The following is a 14,027-nucleotide window of genomic DNA, read 5'->3' on the forward strand; positions in this document are numbered from 1 at the left end:
TTAATTGTTCAGGGGCAGCAGACACACAGCAGATGCAACGCGACTCCCACATTGGCCTGAATACTGTACTCCAGCTGAAGTTTGCCTATACATGCAAGCGGAATGAGGCAACAAAATGCTGCAATAGGGGAATGGGCTATAGGTGCAGGATTACATTTTTGAATGCTCCCCCATGTAAACAACTAGCACATAAAGGAGGGTTTTTTTGTTTTTTTAAAAAAAATTCAGATCACCTCATGCTGTGCTGGTTTTCTACTTGCAGGGAATTGCTTGATCACTAAAAAATTGCATTATCTACAGTGGGAAGTGGGAAAGCTCACTCTGCCATAACTCTACCACCTCATTCTGACCTGCATTTCCTACTTATATAGAGTAAGCTACATTCCACAGAAGATGAGAGCAGAGGGAAAGTGGTTTCCTAACCAAAGGAGGGCAGGAAAAGCTACATCTGTGGACTGGCCCATATCTTGAAGCACCAGATCTATTTTTCAGCTGTGCACCCAAATCCTATGTATGTTTATTAAGAAGTCTCACAAATTTCAGTGGACTGGAGGATCACAACTTTAGACTTGCAACAAAAAGACCAATTTCATAGCATCCCTTCTATTCTTGATGTCCAAGTGTGAGAGTGCTGTCGCTTATGTAGCCAGAGCAGCACTGCCCACACACACACACACACACACACACACACGGAGGTAGCAGCAGGCTTGAGGTAAGTCCAAAAATCTTTAGGGGAGAAACACCGCAAGCAATTCAACCAGGACTGAGTGAGGTGGGAGGGAATGGAATGGAAACAGAATATATTGGAGGAAGGCATTGAACACTCCACGCAGCAACATTGTGTTGCGGGACTCACTTTGCAGCACTGAAAGCAACAGAGTGAAAACAACAAAGGGTTGTATCCGACCACTCAGGAGTAGACCCAGTGAAATTAATGGATCTAAGTTAAATTTTGCCCATTAATTTTCAAGGGTCTACTCTGAGTAGAACTAACCTTGTTTACAACCCTGTGGCACCTTAAAAGACCAACAATTTGATTATGGCGTAACGCTCCTGTGGTGCGCGGAGTATTATCCTGAATGGCAAGCGCGCTTATTATATATTATTATGGTTGGGGTGGGAGAGCTGGTATAAGTTAAAATCCGGAGGAAATCAAACGCAGAAAACTACAGACTGTGATCACGGCATGCTTAACAATGCCTAATGAGGCCGTTATAACTGAGCAACCGGCCACTGAAAACTGGAGGCATCCTCCTCCTCGCAACCAAGAAGAGGGATGCATCAGTGGCTAAGCTTGTGCCTCAGGATAGATGCTTATGCCCGTTTCTCGCCCTTTCTTGGAGAGCAGCCCAAGTAAGGGGAGCGCGGGGATCTCTCGTCGCTCCCCTTCCCTTTCCTCCACAGCGCGCATGCGCGGAGAGGGACCCGAGGGGTGGGCTCCGCCGCCGCCGCAGCTGTTTCCGAGCGGAAGGGCGACGCGGGATTGCTGGGAAGCGGCGGCTTCGCCTCGCGGCGTTTCTCTCCCCCCCCCCCCAAACTCGGCGCCGCTGCCTGTTTTTTTCCGCGGACGGGTCGCCCCCGCCCACCCCAAAGCGACGCAAAGCCCCCCCCCCGCGAGGTGGGAGAGGAGCGGCCTCCAAGCCGAGGGAAGGGTAAGCAGCTGCAGCAGGAGGCGGCGGCGGCGGCGTTGGTTGTCACAGGGAGAGGCGTGTCAGGAGAACGTGCGAAGGGAGGGAGTGTTTCCCAGGAGGGTTTTAATTTGTGTCATGGCCGAGGAGGAGGAGGCGGGTCTCGGCCTCCCTACCTGGCATCTTTACCTCCCGCCCCCCAGATTTTTAGAAGGCCCAGACCTTAGGGCGGTGTGGCGTCAGCATGGACGGCAGTCCCCCTGAGCAGGTGCAGAGTGCCTTCCCCCTCGCCCCTTTGAGGGAGGGGCAGAGGGGTGGCCGCGTCAGTCCGTTGCAGCAAAAGCCGTAAAAGAGGCGTGTGGCGCCCTGGAGGAGGCCGGCAGCATTATTATGGCGTAGCGCAAGGTTTTTGGGGGGTGGGCTGCAGCTTTCCTTCCTTAAATGCATCTGATGAAGTAAGACTCTCCAGACCATGAAAAGGTTACGCTGTGGTAAATGTGTTGCAGCACAGTCCTAACTATGACTACTCAGAAGTAAATCCTGTTGAATTCAGTGGGGCTTGCTCCCAGGCAAATGGGGATAGGACTGCAGCTTTAGTCTTCAAGTTGCATCACAACATTATTTGGTTTTGCTATAGAGAAGTTATTCTCTTATTTCCGCATTCCAATACTAACTACAAAATTTGGGGCTTCTGGGAGGAACAGATTTTAGATCAAATACTTTAATCATCTTAATAACTTTAATGCTCCTCTTTGTGTGCTACACACACACACACACACACACACACATTTTATCTTATTTTAAAACACGGCTGGGGAATATGTGATGTTGCTGAACTCCAGCTGCCATCAGTCCCAGGCAGTATGGCAGTAAGGGGTGAGGGGAGCTTATCCCTGCTTTAAAACTGTCAGTCTGCCGTGAGTGCAGTATATTCAGTTGAAGAGTACGATATAAATTGCCTGAAACACGTTTGTGCATGCTGGTTTTTCTTGGAAGCTTGTGCAGGATTGCAGCCTGACAATGTAGTTCTATGCACATGCCCTCAAAAGTTTAACGGGACTTTTCCCCAGGTAAGTATGTAGTTAATTGTAACATTAGCCCCTTGTACCAAAAATAGCTTACAGAAGTACTTTATCCCTACCTACTAAAAACAAAAAGCCCTTGCTAGGCCTATTCATTATTTAGTAAAATGCTTTAATGGCATAATAAATGTGCTGGTCTTTAAGATGGCATGAGTCACTGTTTTTTGTTTTCCTGTGATGTATATGAGAGAGAAGGGGGAGATTGTTGTGATGGGAAAGCATATATGAATAGACTACATGGGCAGTGTGCATTTATGTTAAGCTGCATTTGGAAAAGGTGTGAGGTTAGCACCATAATAGCTTCATCAGATTTGGATAGAAAGGAGAGGAGATGTCACCTGTGGCTACCAGGTTAGTGCTTAGATGCAGGGCTGTTGAAAACTGATAGATGCATCCAGTATAGTACCATAAATTCTCAATATGGTTCAGCCCATCTCATGGCAAAATTTCGGAGTTCCTGGACCAAAGTGACTCAGTGCAAAGGGCATTTTGCCTCTCTTATATCTTAAGTAGATGTTAACTGTGATTTTTCTTTTTCAAGTGTTTATTTGTTAAAACATATCTGCCCCACCATTACACTTGAAAACAGCACTACCTAGGCAACTCAAAGCTTTCTTAAAACAACTCAGTTGAACAGCAATAAAAAACAAGACAAAAATATATATTGAATAAAACGGCATCTGCTGGTTTTATGCTTGTTGCTCAGAGTGCATTATTAAAAAGCACATATAAACAAAACTATTTTAAAGCAGATGCCTAAGGCCATATAAAGAGACAGCTAGGCAAACTTTCTGTAGTATAGAGTTCCATAACTTGAGTTCTGTCTCTGAGAATGCTATGCCACTGTTGCCCACCAGGCCATACCTCATATGGATGCAGGGCAGAGGCCCCAAAGCATCCAGGCAGGTTTAAGAAGGTGGAAGTGGGCCATTCAGACAGTTCTGTGGGCTATACAGGTGGGCCCATTCCTCCTTCAATAGACAAGGTTGGAGAGCACTTAAGGCATACAAGTCGAGAATCCTTACACACACAGAGAGAGAGAAAAACACCCCCTCCTTCCCCATTTACCAGTGTAAAGTGAGCGAAATGTGAGTGCATTATGATTTCTTTTCAGCTGAGAAAGCTGTTGAGTTGTCCTCAGCAATAGATTTTAATCTCTGATCTGCTGTTCCTGCTACTGACCTTGTTTAATCTCTCTCTGGCTTCTCTTCCTTAAGCTGCAGGCTCCTGTGCAGACAGTGCCTTCACTCAACATAAACAGCATGTGAGCTGGGGATAGATAAGCAACAACTCCACTGAACGCCTCTGGCTGAGTGACTTGCCAAAGAGCCCATCACTGTCATGCATGGTTATCCTTGGTTGGCTGAGTTGTGATATCATTAGCCGTGTGTGCCAGTCTGTTGACCTTGTCTCAGAGCAGAGGAGGCTGCTGAAGGCTCAGCTTTCTAACACTTTTATCAGACCTGTTGCTGCTGAGGGGAAAAAATTTGGTGGCTTTTTTCTTCTGAAGAATGTAACAAACATAACAGGAAACTAGAAGTCATTGGTTAGCACACTGGGAGATCTTATTGATGCAGGTACCAATCTTTTAATTAGACCTAATATTACCATCGCTTTTCCTTGTTTGCTTTCCCCTCCTTGCAACTCACTATAACTGGAATTTCCTTCCACCTGACACTCTTGTTTTTACATTGAAGTGCCTTTACCCTGGCTTTTCCCAGTGTAGACTCTTTTCCTTTCCTGCCTCATGTACCTTGCATTTTCCTTTTAGGTTGCTTGCCTTTGCCTTTTTGCATAGCACTTAGCACTGTTAGCGGTAAGGCTATTTATAAAATATTATTAATGGTCATATTGCTTTCTGTAGCACTTGTATAAAGTGCATTACAGTCATACTTCAGAGCTGTGATGCATGTGGCTATTGTTTCCCCTTTAAACATGGGAAAGCTTAGGTTGAAAGCTGGTTTTTGCTTTTGGGGGCTCTATTGGGATTTGAACCCAATAGTCATATGCAAGCCAGTGCCTCTTTGCTCAGAGCTGGAAAGCTGTATTAAATCTGGACAATGTTTCATTTGTAATCACTTCATATAAAACTTGTAATACAGATCAGTGGATTTAAGGGCTAAATGTTCTCATTTGTGATCGCTGCTGCTTACTTGTAGTAGATTGTATATGTAAGATATGTAAGACACTATATTAAATTTCTCATGGCAAATGTTAAAAGTATAGTAGTATACTGTATCCTACTCTAGTCTTGCCCAGTGGTGCATGATTCTGGAAAGTTTTGATATAAAATATTTCCTATGCAAATCAGGTTAATTTGCATTGGAAGCTATCCTGATGCTTTGGGAAATTATTTATTTGATTTAACTTATTTATGCTATTAGTATTTGATAACAAAAGCTAAATATGTTGAAACTGCCAAGTTTGTCTAAATTTTATTTGCAGTTGGCATCCATTTACTGTTACTAATTAACTTGGAAAACAGAAGAATTTCTGCAGAAAAACAGAGCACTGGAAAACAATCTTTTTTGGAAACTTTTCTGCCCCACATCAGTGGTCTTATTTTTGTAGAGGCAAATAAATATCCTTCAGAGGATGAGTTTATGTTTTTAAGGTAGATCTCCAAAACCAAATTGATCTAGCGTCTATTGAAATTTGGTGAAATTGGAATTTATATCACCTTTGAGAAGTTTTATACCTTGCTTATCTGCTTGATTGTAGAAATGGCAAAATTCTTATTCGACAGCATGCAAACAAATAACTGAAAGGGGAGAAACTGGAATATAGTATGTTCTAGACAGCAGAGTAGATACTTTTGGAATATATTTCCCATAGGGAATTCCTGGTGGTCTTTTATTCTTTCAAATCTTTAGGGTTTCCCCCCTGTCTTGGTAAGTAAGTGGGTTTTTCTTTCTGCAGAGTCAGTCGTATGAAAGTGGGAACAACTACAAAGGTGTGGATTGTTGATTTGTTCTACATACATTTGTGGTGAATGTGACATTGGCTAACAACTCCTCCATCATGAGAAATAGCTGAATTCCTTCTGGTTGTCCTGTGAGTCCCATTTTTAGGGAAGGGAATGCTTTAATTCTACAGCAGCACTTGCCATCTTCTCTGGGGTCTCTAATTCTCATATCTCAGTTTAAAAGGGTAGTGGTGACTGAAAGGAAGAAAGGCCCTGCATCATCCCTCTGTTGTGAAGAAATCTACTGTCAGCATCCAAATCTAGCAGACTCAGACAATTTAGGTGCATCAGCCTTATCCTATTGTGATTCCTTTGACAGATTATTAATGCTTATGTTGGATTGTATGCTTGGTAGGCTGGTTACAAAGGGAGAAAACTGGAGGAGGATCTTCAGAAATTGTAGTATATCTGTGGCAGAGCTGCTGGCTCAAGTCCCAGTTTCCATTGTGGTTACTGAACTATTTGATCTATATTTCCTAACTAAGTTGCATCTTGATGGAAGGTACATTAGGGTACCACTTGTTCATTACCTGCTGCAACATTATATGGGCAACCAGCCACTTGCTGGCCAGAAGGGTGGCTTAACTCTCTTTATACAAGGCACTTGTCTTTCTGCTTGGAACATTAGTCCTTCTACCAGGATAATATTCAAACACAAGGATAGTCAATGTGGTGATTTCCAGAAGTTCTTGGACTACCACTCCCATCATCCCTATTCATCAGTCATCCTAGCAGGGTCTGATGGGAATTGTAGTCTACTAGCATTTAGAGGGCTCCCTTGCCTCGTTCTAATTGTAGCAATTGTTGGGCAGTGAAGTAAGCTACCTCGGGAATTCGCAAAATCATTTACATTAGGTTTTAAGACAGTATATGTGCCTGGGTATGGGACGCAAATGGCGCTGTGGGTTAAACCACAGCGCCTAGGGCTTGCCAATCAGAAGGTCAGCGGTTCAAATCTCCGCGACGGGATGAGCTCCCGTTGCTCAGTCCCAGCTCCTGCCAACCTAGCAGTTCGAAAGCACGTCAAGTGCAAGTAGATAAATAGGTACCGCTACAGTAGGAAGGTAAACGGCGTTTCCGTGTGCTGCTCTGGTTTGCCAGAAGCAGCTTTGTCATGCGGGCCACATGACCTGGAAGCTGTATGCCAGCTCCCTCGGCCAATAACGCGAGATGAGCGCACAACCCCAGAGTCGGTCACGACTGGACCTAATGGTCAGGGTCCCTATACCTCTATGTGCCTGCCAGGAACAGTTTCTGTAGAGTGAATTCTGCTGCACCATGTGTATGGTGAACTACATAATTGATGGTTACAGGTAGGTAGCCGTGTTGGTCTGGATCGAAGTAAAATAAAAAAATTCCTTCAGTAGCACCTTAAAGACCAACTAAGTTTTTATTTTGGTATGAGCTTTCGTGTGCATGCACACTTCTTCAGATACCCATAATTGATAATTGATAATTATCAATAATTGATAATTGATGATATTCGTCCTGACTCTTAAGTCTGTGAGCTAGTTTAATCCTAGAATACAGTTACATAACTGCTTAAGATGTAATTGGGATTCTTCGTATCACTGCTTATCTGCTTTAATGAGAGAAATTTAGAGCGTGCCCTTGTCTATGTTCATAATGAGCAGATAATTTTCTTCCAAGGGTGGAATACTATGAAGCTCGTGCACAATCTGGAGCTGCAGTTTTGACCTTCGACTTACTTGTTCCTGTTTGGTCAGAGATGGAAGCAGATTCAGTAAGTACACAGCTGTTAACATCATTTTTTTGCAATATTGAAGACCTTTAAAACTTGTGTTTTCCAAAACATACTGTTCACTTTGAGAATACGGCTCTTCTGAATTAGGCTTTCCTTCCAGGGCCTATACAGTTTCTCGTGAGACACTGAAATCATCCTTAAATCCAACTGAAAATTGTTGGGATTTAATTTCCAAAATCTCTTGGGTATCTTTGAAAACTGTACTTTTGTAAAGTCATCATCTTGTGTTCAGTGTGTTTATGACAGTTTTCTATTGCAAAGCTCCCCAGAAGTGAGAAAGTTAAAAGCTTGCACCCATTTTTTTCAGGGATGGCTCTCAGTCTGAATGTACGTTAGATTCCCAAGGAGGGAACGCGTCCTCATTGCTGAGGCAAATGGGCCGCTTCCTTGTTTTGTCTCATGCTTATTTAATTGTCACAGTGCAAAATGACAAAAGGGGTGTGCTAGCCTTGTTGGACACCCCCTCCCCTTAGAGCAATGTGATTGGAACTTAGTGATGTCATCATGTAGCTAAATCTGTTAGACTATGTTGTGCCAGAGTGTCATTGCATTCCAGTTCCCATCAGCCCCAGCAAGCATTGCCAGTGACCATGGATGATGGGAATTGTAGTTCAGCAACATCTGGAGGGTCAAAATAATAAATCTCTTGTGGTGAAGTGAATGCTTGGACTTCCCTCCTTCATGTAGCCTAGTCCACATTTTCAGCAGTATATATTTTAGCACCAGGAGAGAACCTTTTGCTGTCCAGATGTTACTAGATTATAGGTCCCATCAGCACTGACCATTGGGCTTGCTGGCTGGGGCTGATGGGAGTTGGAATTAAACAACATCTGGAAGGTCCCAGGTTTTTTTTACCCCTTTTCTAGCAAAACATTTGTAAATCAAGGTATAAACTCTTTTACTTAAAATGAGAGGTCAGCTGAGTGTCTCTTTGTTAAATAAAAAATGTGTTTCACAGCCTTGAGGCATCAGTAACAGCATGAAAAATAAACATTAAAAAATGTAATAGACAAACTGACAGGTGACCTAGGCCCCAAGGTATGTAGGGGTGTATTTATAGTACCAGCTGTTGACAACTTTCTTAATGGATTAAACAGAAGTTCTCTCTTACTTTAAACAAAGTGACCTTAGCCACTCTAGCAAGGAAAACTTTTTAAAATAATGGATTCAAACCACAATTCCTGGAATTGTGTTAAGGCAGACACCTCTTAATTTTTCACTATCTAATTGCATGGTTTGTATTATTCAGGCCTCCTTCAAAGCCCTTGCCATTTATTGGTTGTGATCAGCATACAAAAATAGGTTGCTGCACAAAGTATTGGTGTTAGAGAGGGTGCAATACATGGCAGGATAGAATGTGGTCAGGAGTGGAAATCCTTGCAGTAGTCTGCTGGTTCATTAGCACAGGTGTCTGTATGGGGTGGTTTTGGTGTCCTCTCCCAATAACAAACTGGCTGCAAAAAGCTTCTGTTAACTGTTTGGCGGGGTAGATGCAGTGACCAGTTCAGCAGGTTCTCCCAGGTCCCTTTATACTGGAGTGATGGGGTTTGCACAAGGCTTCTGATCTCTCTCCTGGGGCTCTGACTACAGTAAAACCCAGTAAATTGCACAGCGCAGCAATTGCTGTGCTTATATTCCTCTGGGCCTGGGCTATTCACAGTCTCATCCACAAAATGAGGGAGACTATATTTAAAAACTGAACTACTGATTATCGGTTAAAAAATCTCATTACATATTTTGTTTCGCCCCTCAGACTGTTCCAATTTGGCAGAACAAACCTCATGGCTCGGCACGCAGCTTTGTGAGAAAGATTGGGACAAACCTTCCTTTGAAACCGTGTCCTAGAGCATGCTTCCAGGTAAAATACTGAAGTTGAGATGAATTTGCGCACCTGTACAAGGCAGGTTTAAATGGGGAGCCCTGCTTTTCAGCCTTACTTTGCTTTTTAAAAAAGGGTTGCTTTTTATTGCTACGTGTCAGTCAGTCAGAATTCTTTGTAGAAAGGCAATACTTACTATCCAGCAGTGGTTTGATGGTTTTTAGCCACTTTCAAGCCCATATATATATTTGAAGACTTTTTCCTGTAATGAAATAAGTGTAGCTTGTGACTTTCAGAACCTACATAGGAAGTGTACTGGTAGCATGCTTCTAACTAAATACATTATTTTTGCTACCCTTTAGGATACGTTGGCATATGATTTCTTGATGTAGGGTGCTATAGCACTCTCATTTACAGCCCAGTACTGTTCATGTTTTCTCAAAAAGAAGTTTCTTTAACTTTAATGGAAGCTACACTCTGGTAAATGTGCATATAGGACTGGCATCCTGGAAAATGGGTTGCAGCTCCTGAGAGAAATTTGGCTTGGTGATCTAAAATCTTGAGAGTCCTACCATAAGCTTTAATTTTTATTTTTATTTTTGCCTAAAAGACTGCTTCATATGCTGGTATATGTATGGACTTTATTTGGACACAGCCTCTTCATTCTAGGAAGTCCTCAGCTAGCTATCGTTTTGTGTTTGGTCAGAACTGGGAAACCATGGTTAACAAAGCCTGGCTCGTTTCAAAGCAGCCAACGATTGTTAAGCAGTTCAGATTAAACAGGCAACTACAGTTAATGGAAGACTCAGTTGGTTTGCATGCTGGCTCATGCAAAGGAGCTGCATATGTGGCTAAAAGGTGCAAAATGTGTGTATTGGCTGGCCACTGTTGGAAATTGAATCCTATACTGGGAGGACCCTTGCTTGTCTTTGTATATTGATAGTTCAAGGTTAGGTTATTTTTAGTTTATATAGACTGTGCCCAAAGATCCTTATTATTATTATTATTATTATTATTATTATTAGGGAAATATTTTAATGGGTCAATTCATCACTTTTGGGCACATAGGTGGGGGGAGTGTTTAGCTATAATAGAACTTGTTTATAACCCCTAAACTTAGAATTCAGTTCATGTGTGTTCTTGCCTTCTCAGACTTCGGGCCTAGGGGTCAGTATGTCTTCCCTATTGTCAAGCCAGAGAGCTTAGCCTGGGACACCTAATAGCAAAGAAAGTAGGCAGTTCTACATAACCTCTGCTGTATGAGGCTCCTGAACTACAGCATTAATTTCTCCAGCTGTTGAGAAGCTTGCAGAAAGTTATGTTGTGTTGTAGGAACTCATTACCTCATCTTGCCACTTGCACTATTGTAGGCTTCAGAGGCCATACAGAGGTCACTTTTCTAACTCTTATGTAACACAGAGATGCTTGGAGGAGTGCTTATAAAGTATTAAAATGTCTGTACGATGTTTCCCTTTTGGAAATCATAAATTTGTGAATAACCTATCATTGATCACTTAGGTTTGGCTAACGTTTGTCTAGTGCATGATCACCTCTGGTCCCACGTAACACCTCAGAGGAGCGTCCAACCTTCATGTTGATGCAAATTAGCTACAGTCTCTAAATGATCTGTAGCATGATTGTTGGTGCTGAATGAGTTGCCCACACATTGCTCCCTCTATAATAGTGGAATCAGTGCTGCTGTGCCAACAGAGATGGAGCCAAATCAGGGGAAAGGGGGAGGTATTGGCAGGCTCAGGGGAACCCCAAGGTTCGCACAAGGCAATATATATATTTTTTAAAGGTCAGAAGGTGCAAACCCTTTTCCACCCCTGCATGTTCTGAGTGGACACCAGGATCCAGTGAATGTCAAGTGACAGCTGGAAAAGAAAAATGGCAACGCAAACTGAAAGGAGTCATTTGGGTTGCTTGGGTCTGTAATGGCTCATGGTATTCTGAAGGAGGCCATGGCTGGCTGGCTAGAATCCTGACTCAGACCACACCTGTTGGGTAATGAAGGTATACAGTATTGCATTTTGCTGCAGGTCCATTCTCTCTCCTTAATTCAGAACTGATCAGAAAATGATTCTACAGCCCCATGATAATTCTATTTTTTCCCCTTTCTGTTCCTCAGGAATTACCTAATGTTTCAGATCTTTATTTAAATGACACGCCCCCTGTCCCCACTCTGGCAGATGTAGCATGGATAGCTTCAGATGACGAAGAAACATATGCTAGAGTCAGGTACATCCCTTTCTCCTTTTCTTCTCATGCCTCCTGACTTTCCTTCTTTCTTGGCCAGTTATTGCTCGTGTTCACTTCCTGAAAACAGGGCAATATTGAGGTGGCTTCCTATCTTTATCTTTCTTTTAATAGTAGGTCTTTCAATGTTATGAGGCACAGGTGCCATTTCAGTGTGTGTGTGTGTGTGTGTGTGTGTGAGAGAGAGAGAGAGAGAGAGAGAACAGTTGTTGCCTTTTCATATTTCTTGGTAACCAGAGAGCGAGAAAGGTGCTCCAGACCTAAGGGATATTCATGTAAGGTCAGAAACCTGGAGTAGGGGATTGGCTGGTGCTCATGTTGAAGAGAGAGTGACAATGAATTAGAAGTTGACTCTTACACAAAGTGCTAGGGGGGAGCTATTGGTGTAGGAGAAAATCCTGCACGAAGAATGGAGCTACTAAAACGGTTTAGGCAGGTACAGAAGGCATTTGCAGGACACACCAATATATGGATTGCGAAGTGGCAGCAGGCAAACAAAGAGGAATAAGCGCTAATTCATACATGCACGATGATTCAGTTTTGAACTGCTTCTATTGGAAAATACTATTTTCAGGTGGTTTCAAGGCTCTGTAGGTGGTGTCTAGGCTAAATTGGATATCTTCAGCCTTTTTTATTGTCATTTGTCTTAAAGCAATGAAAGACGGGTGGTATTTAAGACTTAAATTCTACTCAAGAGTAATGCTATTGAAATTAATGAACCTAATTTAGGGTGGAATTTCATGCTAGGCCTACTCAACGTAGAACCATTGGGATTGATGGACTTGACTAAGTTAGGTCTATTTCAATTGATGTGCTCTTAATAGAAGTTAGTTGAACTCCACCCTTAGTTATGTTCATTCATTTCAGTGGGTCTATACACAGAGTAAAATTTGGTTGAACACTTCTTCGTGTCTTTATGAACTTGAATTGGTCATTAGGGATAGTGTTGTCTAAGAAAACATTGCACCATGGGTACATATTCAGGTTGGTTTGAAGTGATGGGAATTTGAGAGATAAATAATGAGAGAGAAAAGAGACTAATGGGTAGCTAAAAATGGGGTCCTGTAGTGATGAGAGAAGGGCTAGTCACAGCTAGCAAACTGTATGATATAATGAGCGTGGACTACTTTTATTCACTGGGGCCAGTTTCATTTCAATTTCTGGGGTCTTGACTTGTAGGACAGACAGTCGTCCACTAAAGCACAAATGGAAGCCCACGCCACTTTTCGTTATTCAGCGGAATGCCTCTGTCCCAAATTTGAGAAAGCAAGAAGAAAAGCTGCTGGCTTTGAAGAAACCGGGTTTACCCGCTTTGAGTCGGACAACAGAACTCCAAGATGAACTGAGCCATCTGCGTAGTCAGATTGCTAAGATTGTATCAGCAGAGTCAGGTAAGTACCCAGCATCAAGCGCTCAGAGGAAACATCTCAAAATCTTATGCACAAAATTGAAATGGTGTGTGGGTGTGGGTGTAAGCGTTTGTAAGCCTAAAATAGTAGTTACAGCAGACGAGCAAACAACTTGAAAATTATATTTCTACTTTGATAACCAGAAGTTGTGGCAAAGAGGATGGTAAAAATCTGTTGTTTTCTTGTGGAGAAAGCATGATGCATGTTTTGTCCTCTTCTAATTTGGGGTGGAACAAACAGAACAAACACATTAAAATTAAGTGACCTAAGTTTTGCTTATTAATTTCAGTGGGTCTGCTCTGAGTAGGACTAGCATTGGATACAGCCTTTGGAATTGTGTGTCAGGTTTGACAAGCACATACGGTAGTAAGTTTGGAGATTCACTTGGGAAGTGCAATAAGGGTTTGCTGTCTCTCCCGGTGAAGAGTCAGGTTGTTAACAAAATGGTGCAGATATGACTAGTTTGGAACACATGAGAGTGAGCAACATATGCAGTGTTGCCTGCCACCTTCCTTTGTTTGACCTAATTCCACAAATTTCCTTAATTTTCTTGTATGGCTGCTGCCTTTATTCCGTGTTGAGAGGGTACCAAGAAAAGCTTTGCCCCTTTTCATTGCAGTGTCACAGCAGTAGGGAACCTGTGACTCACAGGCAATCAAGGGTTAGGCATTCAGACATAATGTTGAACTGTGTAATGCTCACATTTGAAATGTGTATTTTGTAGGGTTGCCAGACTCAATAGAGGACAGGACTTCTGTGCCTTTAATTGCCCTGCTCTCTTTTGAGTCTGGAAACCTTAAAGAGAAACCAGCAGACCCTTTGTTTAATTTCCAAGCAAAGGGTCTGCTGGTTTCTCTTTAAGGTTTCCAGACTCAAAAGAGAGCAGGGCAATTAAAGGCACAGAAGTCCTGTCCTCTATTGAGTCTGGCAACCCTAGTATTTTGTAAGTCCGAAGGGCAAGACTATGAGGAGCATGGAGCCACAGCTAGAATAGATAAAGGGCCAAGCAATTATAGTCTGGCAGCTTTGAAAGATCACTCTAATAACATAGTTTAGCTTGAAAGGTGGGAAGTTCTTATTCTTTCTTGATATTAGTTCTA

At 42.6% G+C, this 14,027-nt stretch overlaps 1 protein-coding gene across 8 annotated transcripts in view; it reads left to right on the top strand.

Moving 5' to 3' along the window:
• Nucleotides 1–1,462: 1,462 nt before the first annotated feature.
• Nucleotides 1,463–14,027, top strand: part of MTFR1L (mitochondrial fission regulator 1 like) — a 29,375-nt gene continuing 16,810 nt past the window's right edge. The window contains exons 1-7 of one of the 8 annotated variants that reach the window (XM_088672331.1): nucleotides 1,463–1,652; nucleotides 3,928–4,287; nucleotides 5,630–5,957; nucleotides 7,326–7,419; nucleotides 9,194–9,298; nucleotides 11,391–11,500; nucleotides 12,698–12,909. In XM_088672331.1, the coding sequence (XP_088528457.1) occupies nucleotides 7,405–7,419; nucleotides 9,194–9,298; nucleotides 11,391–11,500; nucleotides 12,698–12,909 (442 nt within the window). In that variant the 5' untranslated portion in view covers nucleotides 1,463–1,652; nucleotides 3,928–4,287; nucleotides 5,630–5,957; nucleotides 7,326–7,404. Of the gene's footprint in view, nucleotides 2,699–3,927; nucleotides 4,288–5,629; nucleotides 5,958–7,325; nucleotides 7,420–9,193; nucleotides 9,299–11,390; nucleotides 11,501–12,697; nucleotides 12,910–14,027 lie in introns of all 8 variants that reach the window. The other 7 variants (XM_060275791.2, XM_088672330.1, XM_060275792.2 and 4 more) reach the window with 7 other exon arrangements.

The sequence above is a fragment of the Zootoca vivipara genome, chromosome 6 (genome assembly GCF_965207765.1).
Source record: "Zootoca vivipara chromosome 6, rZooViv2.hap1.1, whole genome shotgun sequence".
Lineage (NCBI taxonomy): Eukaryota > Metazoa > Chordata > Lepidosauria > Squamata > Lacertidae > Zootoca > Zootoca vivipara.